This window comes from Phalacrocorax aristotelis, chromosome 1 (assembly GCF_949628215.1).
Source record: "Phalacrocorax aristotelis chromosome 1, bGulAri2.1, whole genome shotgun sequence".
NCBI lineage: Eukaryota > Metazoa > Chordata > Aves > Suliformes > Phalacrocoracidae > Phalacrocorax > Phalacrocorax aristotelis.
This window is the reverse complement of record NC_134276.1, coordinates 207,678,240-207,701,727: the sequence shown is the minus strand read 5'-3', so window position 1 is coordinate 207,701,727 and position 23,488 is coordinate 207,678,240. Positions and strand designations below refer to the sequence as shown.

The following is a 23,488-nucleotide window of genomic DNA, read 5'->3' as shown; positions in this document are numbered from 1 at the left end:
AGAAAACTCTTTTGAATGTTCCACCCTCTTGCCAAACCAAGTAACAATTAAAAACTCAAATTTTCATTGCAATTCTTTATCTCTGTTAATTATCCAAAGAACAGTAAATCAGATATATTGTCCTCTGCTTGTTGTCATTAATTTAAATTCTAAATTCCTATAGATTAGTTGCAGATTTAACATGCTGCTTCTTTTCCCTAAATTACATACCATTTCACAACTTGAATCCAATGAAGTATTTCATTTTTACATCTGAGATCAAATGCTAGACAGTCCAGTCTAATTGACTTGTGTTTTATACACACACAAGCAAACCCACATGACTGTCTTAAATTAATTAGTTACTTTTAATCCAGAAGAGACATCAGGTCACTCAAGTATCTAACTAGTGGCCTTCAGTGGGATTTTTCTTATTGCACCATAGTTTTTGAGAAGAATGTAGTCTGAATCAAGTGTTAAGTGGACACTAAACTGGAAGCAGTGGTGAGTCCAAAAAAAAAAAAGAACAGGAGTATAGTAGGCAGGGACCTTGGGAGCTGAGAGATACCAATAGAAAATAACATTGTGATATTCAGCTTGGAAAAAATAGGTGATAATTAAATAGAAACAGAAAGATCCATTAGAAGACTTAGAGCTGACATTTTGTAAAAGAGGTCAAGAGCAAATGGGGGATGGCAATTGTAACTTGAATTTACAATGTAATACAGCATTAAAAAAATAAGTGAGATGTAGACATATCAGGTGAAGTCATGTTCACACTATCAATAGTGATATTTTCAAGGTAATAGAAGGCATTTTTCATCTGTCTCTATCCATAGGAACTATGAGAACAAAATTTTACCATCACACAGGTACAGTCATTCCCATTCCTGTCTGGGTAACTAGAACTGTAATTGGCTTGACTCATTACTGAGAAATGACCCTGTGTGGGATAGTCTTATTAGTTTTATTGAAAAACTTCAAATGTTGCCTGTATTTAAAAAAAATAACCCAAGCACCTGAATCAGCATTCAGTGCTGCAGAGTAGTTATTTTAATTCTGCTTTTAACTGCAGAAACAAAGGGGTTGTATGGATAAAGCAAATCAAAATGTATTGTTAATTAAAAATGACATCTAGGACAAAGCTTTGTTTGTCCTCCTTGCGTGTAGGGGTCAACACTGATAAAGTTTCATCAATTGCAAGCTGTTGACTGATGATTTGGAGCTATTCCTTCAGCTCTTGGTTAATACATTAGCTCTGACTATATCAGGCAATTTTTGTTGCTTATTTGACAAATGAAGGTTTAGGTAGTAATAAAACATTCTAAACAATGTGATGAAAATTTGTATAAGTAATTTAAAAACTTAACAATAATCAGTAGTTTACAAGGAGTCTCTGCAATTTTATATTGTGAATAGTATTTAAATAAAACATTACCTTATTACTCAGTTATAGCTTGCATGCAAATTAATTGTATTATGTTTTAATTTTAAACATAGTCACGAAGTTCCATAGAAAGGAATTCATATTCTGATTTCATGTTATGATCTGTGATTTGTAAAGTGAAGTGGTAAAGTTAAAGGTCCATAAAGAAAGAGATTACTGAAAAGGAAAGGCAGTCTGGTCCTTAGACATTTCTTCAGAGGGATGAGATAACAGTGAACAGCTTACTAAAACTGTTGGGAAAATATTTTTCCCACATGTTACAGAAATGCTCAGCTGTGGAGCAAAATATTCAGCAAGAAACTGAAACATAATATTTTTAATTTTTCTATGTGCCTTTTAGGATTTTTAATTTGTATACAGCATTACTGAGTTTGGTTTTTAGTTTTTCTCATTCAAATCAGACACTTTACATGGAAAATAATTTCAGCAGAGAAGCATATTTTCAGTCCAAAACTTGGATAGCATTTGGTAAATTCTTCTGAAGGCATGATCCCCCTCACTTGCTGAGATAGATTGGAGTTGCATTGGCTAAACAGAATAGAATTATGCGTATAAAACATATAGCTTTAATGTATGTCAAGAGATTAAAGTGAAATACCAGAAGCTTAACCCTTTCCTGGAACTCAGCTGAACTAATTTAGTGGTTTTACATGGAAAAGACTGAAAGTCTGAACAAAATGAGAATTTGTTTTCTATAGTATCTGAAAATTTCATCCTTTTTTCCTGAAATTATTTTGTATGCTAAAAAAATCCCATTTTGCATTGCTTTGAATTCTACTGCCATGCATATATTCATTTTAATTTATTGGTGACCATCTAATATTGATAGGAGGTTATGTCAACTAATTTAACAAAACCGGAAGAGTTATAATTACCCTTACCCTTCTCTTATATTATAAGAGAATAATGGTTCATGGATGGGAACCAATGTAAGAGCTTTGAAGTATGAAAGATGTGTGAAAGAAAATTCTTCCTGAGCTCTACTTGTTGGGCCAAATAATAGGAGTATGTAAAACATCATAACAACAGCGTATCTATTATGGTGGTAAAAAATGGAAAATTAAGAGGTTTCTTTTTCTGTTCAAATGTATGAAAAATCCAAATATGATTAACTTGTCACAGCTATTTAATGACATATAGTTATGTGCATTATTTTTAACTTGCATAGGTACGTGTGTTTACATTTTCTGTTGGTCAACATAATTATGACAAAGGACCCATACAGTGGATGGCCTGTGAAAATAAAGGTACTGTGTTTTTCTTTGAGACTATTCTTTGCTAGAGCTTTGGATAGGCAATATATTTATTATTGTCTGAAAATTACAGATTTATAGTATTTTTTAATACAAGTTCCAAAAAGTTATTTGATGAAATAGCGTATATGCATATATATATATAATAAGCTTGCATATTTACTTCTGATTATTTAAGTTTATATTTTAAGAAAAGTATAACAGTATTTTTCATTATAATATATTATGGTTCAGTTTTGAGAATTCTTGTTGTAATAGCCATCTATGAAAAGATGGAACTGATGACAGATAAGAAATTAAGCAAGGCTGTTTTATATTAAGGGATCTGGACAAAGGGATTTTTTGTTTGGTTGGTTGACTGCTTGGATTTCTTTCTGTTTTTCTCCAAAAATGACAAGGGGCCAGATCACTTGTCTTTTTTTCCCCCTTTTTGATTAAATTATCAAAATTTTCCTTGCTGTGACTTCTTAGCTTCTAACAGCATCTTACCTTTTTTGTTTTTATCCTGATTTCTTTATGTAGGGAAAAAAAAATAAAAAAGGTGAGAGTAAGGAAGTAAAGTACTTTCTCCTAAAATTTCTATGTGACACCCGTGGTCAGAAGCATTTTAAAAGAGCGTGAAAACGAGGTACCTCAAATACTTTACAGTATAATTATGGAAAAAGAGATAAGAGATAAATACAGACAAATAGAAAATAAATTATCAAATAATATTTTTTAATATTTTAAACAGAGAAACTTCCAGCCTTGATTGAAAATGAGAAAGTATTTTACAAATCAGTAAGAAGAAAGATGTGAGAGGTGGGATAGATTACAAAGGGTCTTGAAAATTAAGACTGCCAGGGAAGGAGTATAAGATATGATTCTCAGACATGAGAACAACATAAACCAAAGATAAGAGAAAGATAGAAAGAGAAAGGGATACAGAAAAAAAGAATTATATAGAAGAATCTGTAGTCTGTATTAATAACATCCACACCATAGCCTCATGAATCCCTCAGTGTGCTGGCAAGTTATGCAGAAGATACAACAACTTCATGAAAAGCATATTGTATTGTCAGGTGATTACAGAAAGTCAACGTTTGTCTTTTTGAATAGAGATTTTTTAACTAACGTCTTTGTTTCTCAATGTACTATGTGCACGTGAACTCCATTGTTATAAAACAAATGACAACCAGCTGGCTTAAAGCATAACCACCTTCGGCCTCTTTTTATCAAGGAAAAATGATCATAATCTTCTGTCCAAAAGTGATGTGGTTATTTGTTTGTATATCCAGAGGAGCAAAGTTTTATTTAACTTTTCCTTAATTAAAATTTGTATTTTATTTTCAAGTCACGCATTGCTTACAGCAAAGTAAATGACTAACCTCAGTACTCTCCTCTCTAGTCCTCCCCACTTCCTTCCAATTTGTCTTACAACTTACGTGGTTTGAAAGTCTATCTCAGTGCCTGTATTTTCAGTCTTATTGGTGTATATGGGCAATATTTTTAATTCAAACAAATAAATGGTATAATCAGTGATGAATAAAGACATTTCTGATGTTTAGTTACAAGAAATACCAGTCTGATTTTTTCATCCTTTCCACGTAGTGCCTTTATTTTTCTGTTATGAATTTCACAGTTGTTGCAGACTGTAGCTCTACTGGCATTCCTATGTGCATTCAGCATATAATTATGTTGCTGTTACAGTGGATTAAAATGCCCATTACATATACTTGCACATCAGAGTAACTGGGAATTCAAGAGTTAAAATTCAGTACTTTATCTCAGCTTTAAAAACAACAGACAAAAGAAACACTTCATATACTTTCAATGCTTAAGAGCAACTGGCTTGGCCTGAATGGCATTCCATTCATACATCATAATTTCTAAAAAAATGAAATTAGAAATTACAAGATGCATGAAATTCCTCAAGATTAAGAGACTAGCAATATATTATAGTAAGATGGCATTCTTTCTGTTCCAAATTTTAGGTTACTATTATGAAATTCCATCCATTGGAGCCATAAGAATAAACACCCAGGTAAGTGTGTTGACCGAATGCAGATACAGTTGGAACATAAACAAGTGGAGTAATTTCTGTTCTTGAATATGTCGTATTTCACCTCTGTTTGAATCAATTAAATGGTACGATACACTACATTAAGAACAGGGAAAAAATTAATGCTTTCTTTTACATATGAGGCATTATTCTGTTAAAGTATTCTAATTTATTTATTTCTTTTTAGTAGCTTCAGTGAACCAATTTACAGTGTGATCCCTGCTTCCCTGGCCCGCTGGCCCACAGCAGCTTGCATGCATACTGGTCATGCTGGCATCCTCTGAAGCAGGCTGACCGTGTGCACACAACATAGCGTTTGAAGTGATCTGCAACCTGCAGACCTTCTTTGCACAAGGGTCATTTTTTGGGCTTAGTTTTCCTCCTGTCCTTACATTGTCCCTCTTTGATCCTGAAACACAGCAACAATTTTTTTATAAAGTTCTATAAAACCGGTCTTTTTTGTAACATGTCTAGATATTTGTAGTCTGGCTCCTGCCATGCTTACAGCATGATCCTAAGGGTTTGTATCGCACAGAGAAGGCTGTGGATGTGTGTGAGAGCATAGCCCTGCTAGTGTATCTGAACTCAGCTGGGCAGAAACAGTGACCTGGTACAATCCTGCTCATAGGAGAGGTACCTGGACTGACCCAACCAGTCTGGGAGAGACTGAGCCTTTTCCTTCAAAAAGGATGCAGGACAGTTTTAGCAGCCATGCATGTAGATTATTTAGGGCACAGGACCCTGGAATTATATGGTGTGATCCAAACTGACAGTGTAGATGAACAGATATACTGTTTTTCAGTTGTCTGAAAGTCCATGTATTCATATGTTCAGAAAAGCAGAGAAATATCATAGCAGCTATTTGTCCTTCCCAAGCCAGGCATGACATTTGTTGGCAGAAAAGTAGTCCTACTTTTGGCTTGAATAAGAGTCCTTTGATTCTGTTAAACTGTTCCAGATAGTGTCTGGCAAGAAATATCCCTAACATGATTAGACAAATAGAAAGGGTTGAAGACTGAAACAAGTTTGATGGCATCAACTCCCAAACCAGACCAGAAGTCTGACACCTCATAAGATCACCAGCTTTAGCCTTACTCCGTGACTGAAGGAAGGCAGGGACTATCAGGTTTTAAAACTCTTGAATTTTTTGTTTCAGTAGAAGTTATACAAGTTCTTCCTGCAGGAGCTTAACATGCCCAGCTGCTACACCACTCACCCTCCATTGCGCACTCTCTCTTCTGGGTTGAAGGTTCTGCCATCTGCTTGTAATTTCATTATGTCATTAGCAATTAATTTTGGAACAGAAATAGTGGTAATTCTCACTTGTGGAAAGAGACCAGTAGTTATGGATGTGTCAGGTCCATGTGACTGAGACTGAAACACAGGAATTGCACTGGCAGTAAATATTGCAAACTGAAGACTGAATTGTTGGGTAGTATAATTTTAAAGAAATAATTAAATACTACTCCCGTATTAGTGTTGTATTTTGACTTCTTTTTACCAGTCTTTTCATTGGTTTTATTTCATTATTTTTAATTTTATGCTGTTTCTGGACGTGGTCTAATAACTGCCCTCTGATGAGCTTATTACTCTTTTGGCAGGAATATCTGGATGTTTTGGGAAGGCCAATGGTTTTAGCTGGAGAGAAAGCCAAACAAGTCCAATGGACAAATGTCTATCTGGATGCTCTGGTATGATCTGTATTTATCTCTAGTAAAGTAAGAGTCTTATCAAATCAGTAACTATAGGGGTCCATTTTTTGCAGTCCTGAGGACTCGATTTCCTACAGTTCCAAATATAATATTCTCACATTCCCATCATCTGTACACTTCAGTAGAGCAATTTTCTGAACAGCTGTTTCCAATGTGTTGGTCATTACTTGCACCTAGTATCCTCCTAACTGTCTTGAACTTCAACACAGAAAAGCAATTTATCCTATGCAGAGATCTTTAAGTGTAAGTCATTGTTGTCCCCAGATTAGCAAAAGAAAAAAAGAAGCAAATAGTTTTCCAGTGTTGTGTCTGTGCTGCAGAGGAGGTCGCCTGTTATGTAACTGGTGTGGAGCTGTTTGGGTTTTATTTTAAAGCATTCTGGGCAGAATGAAACCTGGCAGTGCTACTGGGTATTTGCACAGATTTTGAACTTGGATCTCTAAACTATGATGGTAGTTATAATTACTTGCTTGCTCAAGGTAATGATTTTTTTAACTGGGCAGTGTATATAAAGGGGAAATAAGCAAAAAGATATATGAAATGCTTTCCTTACTGCTGAATTTATCACTTTGGTCTCATAAAACAAACATATTCAGGAAACTATGGAATGCAAAGTATTATTAGCAGCAATCCCATCTGTTGCTCTAGATAACCTTTTCTGAGTAACTCTAGGCAAAAATTACTGCAAAATGGTCATCTGTAATCATGTATTTATCCAAGTTCACATGGTCATCTACTGTCATGTCAAAATACACTTCTTCCCGCCAGTCCGCATTACTGTAAAATTTTTATCAGCGCATCATAGAACTGAGTGTGACACAGAGGAGATAGTATTTTTTTGGAATTTCAATGGCCAGAAGTTCATTAACCATGTCTTCTTGGTTACTGTTGAGGTACTTACTGGAAACATAAAGGATGTTATGAGGAAAGTTCATATGTTCTGTACATATCCTGTTGTAAAGCCAAAGCTAAATTTGTAACTGGGGATAGAGAGAGATCTGTTTAATGAAGTAAAACGAGTGATACCTGCAGACTTCTGTTGTGTTGCTTTATATTTTCGGCAGGTTCATTCAGTCTTTCCTTCAAGCTTTTCTCCATTCATGTGTTACATATGTGTGTTTGTGTATGTATCATTATATATATATATTTGTGTGTGCACATACATATATATTTGTAAAAAGTAGGTGTTCTTTTTACTAATACATCTATTAACTGAAGACCAACCCAAGCTAAACTGTTGAGGTAAAGGCTGAAATTTGTGGACTTTCTCATCACACATGAAAGCATAAAGGCACAGGTGTATCTAATCCACTCTGGGCCCTTTTCTGATTCTTGATTTTAGCAGGGATTGGGACCAACTGGTCACACTGGTTCTTTATTTTAAATTACCTAAAGCGATTCCCTCCTGTAGGGCGTGCTCTTCTCCTGCATGTGTCTCACCGGACTTTGTCATATCCTTTTTCTCTTACTGTCCAGCAGCTGTTTTGGAATGCAATGCAGAGTGTATTACATGAGGCCACATTTGTATAGAACTTAAGTTCAGCTTATGAACCAGTAGTCATAATTTATTAACAATTTGTTTCCTCTCTAACTGTACATTTTTTGGGGGCAGAGGGTGTTACTCCCTATACATACTCCACCGGTTTCATTAGGTATCTATTCAATCCTCCCTCTGAAAAATATCCTCCTCTCTCTTTTCTTCTGATTCATCTCCATTTCTTGTTTCTCTTATTCTCCTAAAAAGTGCACTACTCCGTCACTTCACTTTGCTTGATGTGATGTTACTGACTCTGATCTCATCACCGTTCGTTTGATACACAAAGTTAAGTTAATGAAGGATGGTTTAAAATTCAAAAAGGTGCTACTAGACTGAGCAAAGGGAGAACTGATTTTATCAGAGTGGTTTATAAAGTATTTTAGCTTATTTTTTTTCCTAATGAAACAAAACCAGAGAAGTCGTATGGTTCCTCATTAAAATACATGGAAGGGGGGGAGAAATCTGTAATTAAAACCAAACATTAGGACAAAACAAGGTAGAAATCTGCCTGTGGACAATTTTGGATGGAAAACAAATCTTTTCAGGCTCTCTAAAAGTACAGTTTTCTGGATTCTATTTTCAGTCTGAGTTGTGACTCTTAATAAAGGAAAAAAGAGATATCTTATATCTTCCCAAATAAGTGCAAATCCCCTGCCTCAATACCAGAAGAGACTATGTGATTTTGCAGGACTGATGATGGACATTATTTCAAGACATTGAAAAGTAGTGATGATATGAAAAGTAGTAGCATTACCTGTTGTATTTTTTCCGTTGATTTTGCATGTATGTATTTATTACCAACCTATTTACAATCTTCAAGTTTAGTTTGGCTTCCTCCTTTTTTCCTTTTTTTCTTTTTTCTTTTCTTCCCCCACCCAATCTGGAGTTTTTCATATAGTGGGAACTGTAGCTGTAAACAGGTTTTCATAATATTTAGTTTTTATTAAACTATTATATCCTAAGTTGTTGTACACCATCTATTTTAAAAAACAATTTCTTATTCTCACTAACACATGGACACAAAAAATGTAATTTTAATATTCTGTGCATAGAATTATGCAGCGATATTTATTAATTATTTGTTATTAACTCTGTAGTATTAGTTTTCCTTTTTCTGCAAACTAAAAGTCAGTATTCATATCTAGTGTTTGGCTACAGTAATCCCAGGATTGTTCTAATATTTTATAGTTTGATGTTTATTATTTAACTAAAAAGTCTTTTTCTCCCCTCTGTATGTGATTATTTCCTAGGAGCTGGGCCTTGTGATTACAGGAACTCTACCTGTCTTCAATCTAACAAAGGAACAAAATGGGAAAATAGTAAGCTGTTACTTAAAGAGAAAAAAAAACACAAACCATCAGCACCACCACCAACAAAAAACCCAAATCCAGAATTTGAACTCAATTGAATGCTAAATTCCTAGAAAAATGTGTATTTCCATAAAGCTTTCTGCAGTTTGTCTTGTACATCAGAAACAAAAGGGTCATCTATAGTTGCCTGATAACCTGGGAACAAGATAATGCAGATCGCGCTTTTTGTAGTTCTGATTTCAGGGTATGACATTCCTTGATCTGCCTCTGTGACCTCGTGGCAGTGGGATTGTATTAAGTGCTCAATAGATGGATAGATTGGAAGTATATGATATTATTCAGGTCTTGCCAAGAAAGGAAGCACAGATATATTTATAACAAGTCTGTGAAGCTATGAAATTGCAGGATAAAAGGCAATGATGTAGAGGCTTTAAATTAATTGTTTGTAACGATAATAGAAAATAGCACTGTGTACTTAGATTAAAGTGTAACTATTAAATAAATACAATTCCCCATCCCAACAGTCCTCACATTCCTTACAGTCTGAAAAGGAATCTATTTTTGTTCTTTTTGCAAAAACAAAATGCTAATTTTTTAAAATCAGACCTCAAGTATGCTTTATGGTACTGTACATTTGGTGTGATACTTATGTTCATTCAGGTCAAAATATACAGAAGTTTAGACAAGATAATTTTTCATTCAGTTTCTCAGATATTAAATAGAGTCAGAAAGAATAAATACTAATTTGATCACTACCATTTCTTTTATTTACTTTCAGAATAATTCTCTTAGATTCCTTTTTAAAAACAAAACAAGACAAAAAAGATTTAATAATCGTATCTGCAAGAAAATGCCTGGAATTCACCAAGTCTGGTTGCAAAGTGAGATACTACTGATTATCAATGGATGTCTTTCTGAGAAGTAAAACAGACATGGTCTAGTACAGAGAACCTGGATGGAACAAGTGGAAAACTTGAATCTGCTAGATTTAGGTCTCTGCGTGCATTTTAGGTTCCAGACTGCAAGCTGCATCTTGCAATACATATTCCAAATTTATTTAATATGAAGAAGGGATTCAGGCGATACAATATAAATGACTGTCCCCCTTTTCTGTGGTAGGAAAATAAATTACAAGTGAAGTAGATGTGGTGCCTGAGTACCTGATTTCAAATGCTGATTATTAGTCTCTTTTTTTTATTTTGTTTATTTTTTTTTCATTCATCATTATACCATAGACAAAGAGGTTAATTATTTTGTTATTAATCCAGGAAAGCATCCATTTCCAACTTCATAAACAGTTTTCATATTCTATACTAAATTCTGAATGTACTGACTGTTATTTTGCGTCACTCAGATATTATTTAAAACATACAGAATAGAAACATAAGTGAATAGGCAACTTTTCAAGTAGTATGTCAAACAGGAGAAGGAGGCAAAATAAAAATTCACTGACTTGCGGTTTTTCTGCATTGTAAATATGTCAAACATACTCTAACATTTTGGAATCTTACCAGAATCAGCTGATTCTTGGAGTAATGGGGGTTGATGTCTCTTTGGAGGATATAAAAAAACTGACACCCCGATTTACGGTAAGTTGCGTGCGTTAGTGGTTTCTCTTTATGTCTGATTTATGTATGATTTCTTTGCATGCCCTTTCATAAGTCATGCAGCAATGACTGGATGTAAGTCAAAATACCAGCAGGCTTCTTTTCATATATTCTTTTCCATTGTTGTAGATTTTCTGTCGGTTTTCTCTCCAGCCATATATGTGCTTCTGTGTGAATTGTCCATCAGGATGCATCTGAAAAAGCCAACTTTTACATTGGGGGATATATTCCCATTAATTATTTTCCTCTAGTTTAAGGCACTGCTGTTTAGTTGAGTGCTTCTTATCACAGTGTAGCGTACACAATCATTTAATCTAATAAGACTTAGCATTTATATAGGACGGTTCTTTATAGAAAAGTTCTCTAATATACATGTCTGTCTGTACCCTACTTGGTATGATTGATTTATATATTAAGGCATCTAGCCAGGGAATTTCTTAGAAAGTAACTAGTACTGTGGAAAATAACAACTGAGGAAGCAAAGGAACATCACGAATTTGACCAAAAGCAAACGCAAAGTCCTGCGTCTAGAATGGAATAATCCCATGCCACAGCACAGGCTGGGACAGACTGCCTCAAAAGGCAGGAAAGGGCCTGGGGGTCATGGTGGAGGACAAGCTGAACATAATTTAGCAGTGTGCCCTTGCACTAGAGAAGGCCAACTGTGCAATGAACAGCTGCATCAGGAGTACTGTGTCCAAGTTTGATCTCCTCAGCACAAGAAATACACTGAGATGCTGGGCAGAGTCAGTGCAGAGCCACTAAGTTGGCCAAGGAGTTGGAGTACATGGCATACGAGGAGAAGCTGAGAGATGGGTTTGTTCAGACTGAAGAAGAAACCTAATAGGTTATCTAGTGGAAGTTATAGAGAAGATGGACCTTGACATTTCTTGAAGGTATATAGCAAAAAACAAGAGGCAATTGACATAGTTGTGGCAATGGAAATACCAACTGGAAAAAAACCTAAAAATTGTCAGGGTCATTAAACTATGGAGCAGATTGCCCAGGGAGGTTGTGGAATTGCCATTGGGGGTATTCAAAGACCCTTTGAAACCTAGTCCAACTTTGAAGTCGGATCTTACTTTGAATTTGGCTCTGCTTTCAGTGCAGGTTGTACCAGGTGACGTGCAGTGGTCCCGTCAAATTATTCTCCAAGTTTATGATTCTAAAAATGTAAATATTAAGAACTTATCTGCTTTGTGTTCATATCTCACATATTTCATGATGCCTAAGGCAATGTATTTTTCTCAGTGTGATCATTGATTGAAAACAATTTAACTAATCTTTCTTTATTACTTAAAACCTTGTAATGCTAAGCTTCATTTCTTTCTTTCAGCTTTGTCCAAACGGATACTATTTTGCAATTGATCCTAATGGGTATGTGCTTCTTCATCCAAATCTCCAACCAAAGGTATGAAAACCCTTCTAATTTCTTCTCTAAAGGGACGTTGTAAGAAATAACGGAAATATCTAAGATCTGGTGAAAGTGCCAGGGAGCAATAGTAAAGATTTCTCAGTTATGGGGGTGTCAGGAAAATCTGTCGTGCATGTATGACTTCATCCAAATCCACTTTAGTCAGTACAAAGACCAGCATTGCCTTGTATTGAATTTGGATACCAATAAAATAAAAAATATGTATATTTCACATGCACATTTATTTATGTGAAATAAGTGTTTTAATATACATTCTTAAAAAAAGCCAACTAGTGGTAGCTGTAATATTGTGAAGAACTTGTAGTATGTTACAAGGCGGTCTCGAAGCAAACAGTTTACTACTGCACATGCCTTTTTGTGATGCTTTCTAACTTCAGAAATTGAAACTTTCGTATTTGCAAAACCACAGAAATCAGGGGCAAACACAATGTATTTAACTTATATTTTTGTATTTGTTTATTTGTTTATTTTCTGTTTACCAGAGCTGAAACCTGAGCTGCAGAGTTGGGATGGATCTAACCAAGCACTCTTTCCCACAATGCTAGATTTTTTAGTAGTTCACCTTGAGAAAGGCCTTTCGTCTTTAAAGGTGTAATCTTTATCTAAATCTGGTTAGGACTCAACTTTCCACAAATTTCAGGACAATTTAAATCCAAGATTTCAGTCTGGTTTTTTATCCATTAACTATGGTCCTGACCCTGTGGGGACTCCTACATTATATTGTATCTTCTTAAATTAGTTGCCTCCCTGGCTTTGATGAGATATGGCAATGGATGAATGGATTATTTTTTTCTAAAATCAGAACTTCAATCTTTGCTTTAGCAAAGGCTTTCTCCATGTCAATCTTCTGTTTAGTGGAATATTTGAAAACACTTGTATTTTGATTATATTAGAAACATACTTTCAGCAAATTTTCTCTCTTGAGTTTATAGTGCACAAATGCAGCATTATATAAAATACAAAGTGAAAATGTAATTAACTAAAATTAAAAAAACAACCTGTCCAGGTTGAGAGAAATGTATAGATGATTTCCAGATGATAAGTTAGAAATAATAATGAATCACCTGAAGTATTGAAGACCAAACAATATATCCCTGTAGTTCGGTTGCCAATGTTATAATTTCTCATTAAGATGGTTTGAGCAATGTATGGCCAAGTTAAATGCAAGCTGTCAATACACAGGAAAATAAGGCTAGTAAGACTTTTAAACTTTAGTGGCACCCTACTCCTAAGTTATTTTTTAGCACTTAGTACACTTTAGAGAAACTTCTTCAGTAATGGAAGCCTGTATTTGCTGCCTTTAGGCATGGAAATACTGGGTTTTTTTGTAAACTGGATGCACATCCATCACTTTGTTCCTCCCAGCCATGTTCCTGTGGCAGAGTAGCAGCAAGTTCTTGACCTCTTGGCTGTGCGACTCTCCTCTCTTGTTTCTTCACCAAAAAGTCCTATCATAGCTACAAAAGGGATAGCAGAGCCCCTTTCACTACTTCACCATCTTTAACTGTCAAAGAGAGAAAAAGACATGAAGAATTCATCTGCATATTTTAGTGATTAAGTTAATTCTTAAGCTAGGGGAAGTCAGCATTGTGAATATTTGAATTAATTTCCTGGTGAAGTAATGAATAAGTTTGAAATCTTGTGCCAAATGTGTAACAAAAGAAAAAAGAAAACCGAAATCTTCTGAAGAAGAGAAAGAATAACTTGATCTTAAATATTGATGATTGATAATGATTGATGATGATAAATATTGATTTATTTTGAAAGGACCCTTTTACAAAGAAAAGAAAAAAAAGGGAAAAGAAGGTTTTTATATAGACTTCAGTTTCTGGATATATGCATTATATTTTCATGTGTTAAAAAATGAAAGTTTTGATTTGATGATTTTGCTTGGTGAATTATTCTGAGACAAATCACAGAATCACAGTGAGGACAGTCAATCACTGGAATAATCTCCCCAGGGAAGTGGTTGACTCGGCCACGTTGGACACCTTCAAGAGTCGTCTGGACAGGGTGCTGGGCCATCTTGTCTAGACTGTGCTCTTCCTAGAAAGCTTGGACTAGATGATCCCTGAGGTCCCTTCCAGCCTGTGATTCTGTGATTCTGTGAAATATATGCATCATTACTGACAAAATCTTTTCTTCATTAGAAATTGCTAGAAATGCAGGTGATGGCGAGTGATCTATTTAGCTTTTGCTTATATGCACATGAAACTATCTTTTTGTTAACAGAAGGAACATAAAATGAAGCAATGCAGTATTCTTGGTTTAGGCACAATCTTATGAGGAACTGATGGATATGGATTCTGTTAATTTCATGTGTGCTTTATACTGCAGTGTAAACTTGTAAGACTGGAGAATAAGGAATCTTTGTTAGAGAGCAAAAAACTCTGCTCATACCAATTAGATCGAGGCAGACTGAGATGGATTAGGATACTAATGGTCATGGTTTCTCTGTGTAGTTTTCTACTTAAAGGTATATGGAAGTCCAGGCATGCTTTCACATATTGCCCAAATGTTTGATTTAGCGTATATTTTAAAAAGGGTATTTTATAAGTCACATGTTTCATGTTGTAGCATAATGTCCAAATGTAATATTAAGCATATGCATTGTTATTGTTATTGTTATTGTTGTTATTAACAGTTACACAGACTAGACTTTTTCACTCCTAGTTTGTTTGGGGTGGTGCATGCTATTCAGACTGATACAAGAACTACGTTTTAAAACTAAGGTACACTACAAAGACAGATCTATTTAGAACTCATGGACTTTCTTTAACATGTCATATTAATTTTAGTTGAACATCCTGGTAGCTGTTAATGTATTAACAAACAACATCTTAACCCTCTTTCCCAGCAAATTTTCAATAGATGTAAACTAAAACATAGCTATGTCTTTACCTTTGAAGAGGTAAGGGTGTATTAAACTTCCAATGGTCCCTTCTTCTGAACGTCTTCTGCTTTCCTTCTGAAAATCTGTTACCTCAAATCACAACTGGTTCAACACTATATTTTGAGAAATTGTCTTGCGGTATCATCTCACAAAAAGAAGCCCTTAGAAATTTAGAACTTGTAAAGGCGTTTGCACAGCTGAGAAAAGCTAACAAAAGTCAGGTTCAAAAGTGTATTGAGATCATGAGGAAATTTCCCATCATGATCTTATTTGCACATGAAAACTACGTCAAAGCATAACACAGGGAACCTTTTTTAACTTGCAGTTTTGTATAGTTCTAAACTGCTTAAAATACGTTTTTTCAAGTTTGTGTAGTTAGTTATATTACATTTTTAAACAAATGCTTAATTTTATGTTTTTCTGCCAATTTTCTTTGTGTGTCTGTGCATACGTGCGTGTATTTTTCCTATTGTCCTGGGAGAGAACAGGTGGATATCCCACCAAATAAACAGTCACTGAATTGAATGCATTAAGCATGTGTTAACAAGATTAGTCTTAATTATAAAAGATTGGAAAACATTAAATAATTCAGTTTCTGAATCTGTTCTAAAGATTAGCATCTTTTTCTTCACTTCCATTATGTTTCTGATCAAAATCCATGCAATGGTAATTATAAAATTCTAGATGGCTTCAGTAGGGCCCAGTATTTTGTCTTATGGTTTGGAAAGAAATGCAAGAGGAGGTGGTTTTGGAGCAGACATAACAGTGAACAAGAAGTGAAACTCTTCTTATTCTATATTTTAATTGTGGAAGAGCATGTGGGAGGGAGAGCTCTCTGTTAACTTAATTCACATCATTTAACATCTGTCTGGTTTTTGTTTCCCTAGAAAAAACTCTGTGTGTGATTCTGACAGAGCTCAGAACTCTTGATCGCAATGAGGGCTGGTCTCCACTTCCAGTAAATGTGCACTGCAGAGTATAGATGTTGAGGGCAGAATTCCATTCTATAAGTAGGCTGTTTACTAATAGTGTAAAAATATAAATTACTGCTTTTTTGTTACTTCAGCAAATTGGTGTGGGCATACCAAAAATTAAATTGAGAAAAAGGAAACCCAATGTACAGGTAACTTTGGATGGAGGTGATTAGTGCATTAGAATGCATAGACCTGGAAATACAATTAGAAAGCTTCTGTCCTGCTTACTAGGAAAAACCTAACTAGAGAACTGTTTACTTTGACAAACAGCTTCCAAAGCATGAAGCTTGCATTCTTCCTTGTTTAAATAATAGAAAACATGTTATTGGCTGAGGTGAAGGGCATTCCATTAAATTATGGTGCTTTACTAATAGGTGCTAATTAGAGCTGTGCTGTAAAAATTATTCTTCAGATCTTGAAATGATTTTGAAGACTGGAGAAAAAAAAGAGACTACTTGTGCTGGCTTTGCTTGCATAAACCCAAAGTCAAGAGATGATCATTCTTATGACTTCATTGCCAAGTTCTATTGTACCGTGTATGCTGTAATGCTGTATAACATTACAGAATTTGAATGAACCATTTAGGTTTTTTCCTGGGGAAGTCAGAGTAGGGCATATATTTTATCTGCTATTTACATAACGTTTCTCAGTTTAGCAAACCCAGCTCCAGAGGATTAATTGCCATTAACCCTATGAGGGAAAAGGAAATTAGTAACATTTATGTAATGCAATCCTGAAGCAGAAAACACTTAATGAAAACTTGAAAATCATTAAAAGAATAGATTAACTATATAACTACCAAAATAACAAGATTAGGTACAGTATACCATGTTAATTTCTTACACATATGGGAATATATAATGCAAAACTGGTGGCTTGCAAAATCCTGATCTAATTCAAGTCAGTGATTTCAGCAAGTCTCAAGTGGCTGTGTTTATACCACACGTAGAAGATGTGAAGGCTAGATTTTTTGTTTATGCACTGGAGAAAGCAGCCCTGGAACATAAAAAAATCTCATTTTTTCTGAGCACCCCTGGCTCCTCAGTGTGCTGTGGTATGATTTGGCTGTTGCTGGGTTTGCCTGGCTGTACTGGCTGCCCAGGGAGGCACAGCTCTGGAAAAGCACTGGGCTCCCTTCCATGCGAGATGCTCCTGGGTGTCCCTCTGTGGCCCAGGATTTTGCTGCCTTCTTACCATCATTTATTTTAAAAGCCTAGCAGCCTGTGTCTTCATTAGTAGTGCAGGTATGAGTAGGAACTAGGCTCCTGCAACTCAGCAAGGAAGGTCTTCTGTAGAATTTGTGAGAATACTGACCTCCCAAAACACACGACAACGATCTATTAATGAACATTATTTTTTATGTTGCTGCACCAGTTCTTTCTTTGTTTCCTTCTTGATTTGTCATTGAAGTAATAGATCTTTGCCTTTATTTGTCATGCTGAAAATGGTTTGCACTCCCTTTATTTGCATGCTTCATGGCTAGTGGTTTACTTTCTTTTGTTTTATTAAGTTTTGCTGGTGAATGTGGTGGTGTTGTGCTTATTCTAGTCATGTCATGTGCATGACTGGATAAAGAGAAGAGCAAACTGAACAGTAAGTTTGTTTCTTCATGGCTTGGAATAAACCCCACTAAATGGCAACCTTGGAAGAAAAGATTATGGAGCCCAAATACTGATAAAAACACATTATTGGGGGAAAAAGACATAGGAGGGGAAATAGTCTTCCATTTAAAGTATGGGGCTAGGAATTTTCTATTCTAATTTCTAATGGATTTCTTTGTGCTTGAGGCACATCACATAATGTATCTATACACGCTTAGTTTCTTCATCAAAAGTCATTGATAAATACCTTGTAAAGAATGTGTAGTGATATAATCTAAGTCTTAAAAATAACAAGAACAAACAGTTAATATGTACTTGAATTTTGACAGACTGTTAAAGTTGACTATTTTGTCTTTGGGACTCCTTAACTATGGCTAGCCCAGGTTATCATTTGAAATGAATATTGACCGTGATTTGATGTGGTAGCTTTTGTTTTCTTTTTTTACGATTTTTTTTCTTCTCTGTTCCTTTGTGTGTTGGAATGGAATGTGAACTTCACAAATGCCTCCTCTGCCATGCCAATGCCTTCATGCATGCTGTTTGGGTTTGACCATGTTATTCATTATCCATTGCATGTAAGAAAATGTATTTTTTTAATTTATTTTTACATTTTAGCCTTTTTCTATTTATTTTGAGAGTGTGGATTTGTTGGGGGGGAAAAGCAGCTGCATAACAATAATTAAACTGTTTTGAATTAGTAGAGAGCATATGTTAATGCTATTATAGTGAAGTCACTAGTTTATCATATATAAATAGGAGCATAAAAATTTCTTTGAACTTATCAGTAGACATTTAAAAGAAATATCTGGAATCCTTGTCTAAAATCTTTCCAGTACATATTCTCTTTCTGAGAATAAATTTAATGGCTTTTCTCTTAGCAGACAGCAAGCCTTTCTTGCTAAGAAAAGGAATGATTCCATATACCCAGAGACATGTACATTTGTTCCTCAAGAATATGAAGGAATAATCTGTTGTATTCTAACACTATTCTATATTACAGTCTTGAAAATAAGGGCTACTCTTAAGCTTTTAATGCTCTAGACTCTTATATGAAGGCATCTTTTAACAGCTATTCAGAATGTTATTTTCTTCCAGTACGAACTGGAAATCCCTACATAAATTGTGATAAAATGTGTTTGCATTCTGTGATGGAATAGTCACACGTACAACTGTCATGTACCTTTGTCAGAGAACTTTAGGATAGAAGGAATATAACCAACATTTTGAAAGAAAGAACTTTAGTCTACCCTAAAAAACAGTTAGTATAGCTGAATCACTGAAATCCTCTAAAAATGTCATTATCAGAATTTACACTAGTCTTGGAATAATAGTATCAGCTAATAACAATTTTTGTGTCACTAATCATATGAGAAACAGTGCTCAGTTACTGATAAAACTAGACCTTGAGATCTTTTCGTGTAGGAACTGTCCTATTACACAATGAAAATTTTCAGTCAAAATAAATTACAAAAACTGGACCTTTTTAATCTTCTGTTCTAAACTACCAGATTTAAATAGTTAAATAATATATCCCCATACTCTTTTTTTCTAAAGATCTTTCATTAGGTGGGTGCATTAAATAACTGCTGTGTGATGAGGACTGCATATTTTTGCACCACGCATAATATAAACTCAATGGGGCTTAGCCAAAATGACTCAAAAAAAAAAAAAAAAGAGTCAGGTTCCTAATAATTCTTAAAGAAGATGTCTCTGTCCAAGTAAATGCAGACTGCAACTGAGAAGGGAATAGAAGCTGGAGGGCGGTCTGAGAAGTTCAGCTGAGCTACAGTGGTCTTCCCCCACTCCTCTGGGACCAGGGTTAGCACAGATGCGTACCACCATATTTCCCTGTGCTCCATAGTCAAGGGTCGACATCATGTACATTCCTTAGGTCTTGAAGCTGCGGGTCGCAGCATTTCTGTGCTACAGGTTCCTGCCTCTTAAATTGAGAAAACAGTACTGATGTCAGGAGAAATGCATTCAAAGCTGCAAAGTGCTCAAGGAAATCCTGTAATGGTGACAATAAAAGTTATTTTTATTTTCTTATAATAAATAAATCCTTTATTAGAGTTGCTGCCTCTTTGAATCTTGAGCCGCAGTCCATTCCCACCTCACAACAGCAAGTCTGTAGTCTGGTTTTGGCAAAATTGCAAAAGAGTACAATTACTCCATCTTACCAGTTAGCTGGAAAACTCTCCCAGATTTCCCTCTCCCTTCTTGGAGGCAAGACACCTAATGAGAGATTAGTATCTGATGCTTCCTCTGATGAGACTTCTCCCACTCTTACAGCCTGTGACAGACCAGCAGTAGGGGAAGCAGCTTCCCAGCATGAGCCCCATACATGACAGACTGTGGACAGACACTAGCTGTTAGTATTAATTTGATTTTCACTTGTCCAATTAACCTCTCTGTCCAATGAAATAAAATAAATGAGAAAGGGCCACTAGAAATTCATCGTGATATAAGAGATTAAAATAGATGGGTAAGTAAACCCAGTTAAGTACCGTATTTAGGAATGAAGGGATTAGAATGATTTGTAACATTATAGTACTCCGTCTTTATTATTTGATCACTCAATATCTTCTGCTTCAGAATCCTAAATCCCAGGAGCCTGTTACACTGGATTTTCTAGATGCTGAATTGGAAAATGATATTAAAGTTGAGGTGAGATTATCTGGTTTCTTAGTACCTGTTGCTGTTTGTATTTCACTGTATAATAACTGAAAAGCAATAAATGTTCTAGATTTTGAACAGAAATTTATTTCACTATAAATTTCAGTTTTAACTTTGTCAAGATGATGACTTTATAGATGGATGAATTTAAATTAAACAAATTGAGAACCGGTATTATTCGTAGGCAAGGGCAATGCGTCATATTCCTCTCATTTTGAAAGACACCATGATTGCTACTTAAATAATTTTTCTTCAATAAGTGGCAACTCCTGGGGAGGGGGCTTGTAAAGTTTTCAGAACAGAACATTTTTAATAGGTTATTAATATATTACCTGAAATATTTTAAAAGTATTTCCCTATCTCTTACTAAGCAAGCCTATTGCTGTGGTGAGAGAGAGAACTGACAAATATAGTTACGTGTTGGCAACAAATTAAATCCTTTGTATATTTTTCAGTTACTAATTTTATAATACATTCAGAAATCAGGATTTTTAAAAATAGTTCTTAGCTTTGTGAAATAAAGTGGCGTATTTTAAAGCATTTTAAATTTTTAAACATTTTTACAATTTATTTGAAATTGCTCTTTCATAATGATACTATTGGTACCTGTTAAATTCCACCTTAAGTTTCTTTGAAACTCCTGCTTCAGAGACGAATTACGCTTGGACTGGTATAAAAATATTTATGTGAATCACTGCTGATACCAGAATAACACAAATGTGCTGGGAAGCATGAGAAATGCTAGACAAAACTCCTTCTAATCCACACAAAATTCATACTCTCTAGCACCCAAGATGAAGGGTTTTATGGGATGGTCTTGATATGCAAAGTATACCAGAATTGTTGCTTCATAGCTCTACTGATTGAGTATATATTTGGATAAAGCAACTTCTAATTAGAAAAATCTGAAAATTCTAAAAAACTTTTTTTTTAAGAGCTGTGACTTTCATATGCATTACCATTTTCTGTGTTTGTATGAAATGCTTTGAATCACCAAAAAGATTATTCATGTTACATGCAACAGCTAGTTCTTTTTTTCTTTTTTTTTCTTGCCAACAGATTCGGAAAAAAATGATAGATGGAGAAAGTGGAGAAAAAACATTTGAAACACTTGTCAAGTCCCAAGATGAGGTAAGATAGGAACATGGGCAATTACATTTACAGGAACAAACAAAACCAGAAAAATACTGCGAAATGGTGAAAAGGTTCATTTTGTAATGTCAGTTTGTATCATTTTTCCCGCTAGATTCGCTAGTTCTACTGGCTTATAGTAAAAGAAATTATGTACTTATGAAAAGAAGAATTGTTCTGTTTCCTGGTTTCTTTGGTGTCTCATTAATCAGGCAGTTGTTGATGAGGTCTTACACTCTGTTCACCAGGAAATGGGGCCAGCCTACTTCTGTGTATGAATCCCAAAACAAAGTACTTAATTTTCTTGTCGAGATGTGTGAGGATGGGTTTTGTAGTTTATATTGTGGTTGAATGGGAAGAAAATAGTAAGAAAAAAATAAAACATTCATATGCCATAAATGAAAACTATTTGGGATAAGCAAATTCATCTTATATTATGTACTTGTGCTTTCTAAACAGCTGTTTTCTTTATTTTCTTGTCCAAAATGCTCATTTCTGATAAAGATTGCTGCTGATTTCTCTAATGAAATAGACATATGGAAATACTCAGATTTGATATAGTTCCTTACGTGGATGCTCTGCTTCTTGGGGACCTTAATGAGAAAAATCATGATTGGTGTGCCAAAGGAGCAGTTCTGTGCAGAGTATGCCCCACAGTTACAGTTCTACAACAGCTTTTTGAAACTGTTTTTATTCTGGATGTAAAATAGCTTGAAGGTAGCTAATTTAAAGACTTTGCAGAAGAACATGAAGCAAATAGAACATCAAGCAGACACTACACAACCCTTATATAAATGAGCACACTGTAACAAGACTCAGCAGAATTGCTTGGGAGTGTGCAGTTAATTTTTCATGTGTTGTATCAGCTGCCCTCTCCTGCTGATCTCCTGTAACTTTGATATGTCCAGTGGCTCTGCTGTTTGTACTTAAATGGCAGAGTGTTCAAGTGAAAAGTTCCTCCTTCTTGCAAGGCATGTGCTACAGAATCTAATCACGTTAAATTGATAGGAAATCACGCCTCAGAGTTTATGGGGTTTTTTTATTCTGTTAACAACAGCACATTCCTTCCTTACATTCCATTCAATGTCATTCATCAATGCTGTGATATCACAATGTCAAGTTCACAGTCATTTGGTTCCCCAACAGACCTTTGGGAACATACTTAGAACCACAGAATGGTTTGGGTTGGAAGGCACCTTTAGAGGCCATCTAGTCCAACCCCCCTGCAGTGATCAGGGACATCCTCAATGAGATCAGGTTGCTCAGAGCCCCGTCCAGCCTCACCTTGAATGTCTCCAGGCATGGGGCATCTGCCACCTCTCCGGGCAACCTGTGCCAGTTTTTCACCACCCTCTTTGCAAAAAATGTCTTCCTTGTATCTAGTCTGAATCTACCCTCCTTCAGTGTAAAACCATTACCCCTTGTCCTGTTGCAACAGGCCCTGCTAAAAAGCCTGTCCCCATCGTTCTTAGAAGCCCCCTTTAAGTACTGAAAGGCCACAATAATGTCTCCCACAGCCTTCTCTTCTCCAGGCTGAACAACCCCAACTCTCTCAGCCTGTCCTCATAGGAGAGGTGCTCCAGCCCTCGGATAATTTTTGTGACCTCTTCTGGACCTGCTTCACCAGGTCCATGTCTTTCTTTTGCTGAAGGCTCCAGAGCTGGACATCTCATGACCATTCCTCAGCACCAGATGTGACAAAGCGTGCTGCTTCTGAGAGTGTAATTTAAAAGGAGTGCAGATAAGGACAGGAAGCCACGCTCAAGATCTTCACAACTGTACAAATCCATCAGAGGCATTTTTTATTCCTGAGCTATGGGTGTCATTGAGAAGATCAGTGACTTTACTTGTGTGTTTGTCCACCTGTGAGGAGACATATTAAAATCTGTCTGTTC

At 35.4% G+C, this 23,488-nt stretch overlaps 1 protein-coding gene across 8 annotated transcripts in view; it reads left to right on the top strand.

The window, feature by feature from the left end:
- The window catches only part of CACNA2D1 (calcium voltage-gated channel auxiliary subunit alpha2delta 1), a 428,757-nt gene that overhangs the window by 364,207 nt on the left and 41,062 nt on the right, over positions 1–23,488 (top strand). For 3 of the 8 annotated variants that reach the window (XM_075081508.1, XM_075081506.1, XM_075081511.1), the window contains exons 13-20: positions 2,595–2,673; positions 4,653–4,702; positions 6,322–6,411; positions 9,220–9,288; positions 10,794–10,868; positions 12,223–12,297; positions 20,382–20,453; positions 21,522–21,593. In XM_075081508.1, the coding sequence (XP_074937609.1) occupies positions 2,595–2,673; positions 4,653–4,702; positions 6,322–6,411; positions 9,220–9,288; positions 10,794–10,868; positions 12,223–12,297; positions 20,382–20,453; positions 21,522–21,593 (582 nt within the window). Of the gene's footprint in view, positions 1–2,594; positions 2,674–4,652; positions 4,703–6,321; positions 6,412–9,219; positions 9,289–10,793; positions 10,869–12,222; positions 12,298–14,994; positions 15,054–16,280; positions 16,338–18,267; positions 18,365–20,381; positions 20,454–21,521; positions 21,594–23,488 lie in introns of those variants that run through there. The other 5 variants (XM_075081510.1, XM_075081507.1, XM_075081513.1 and 2 more) reach the window with 4 other exon arrangements.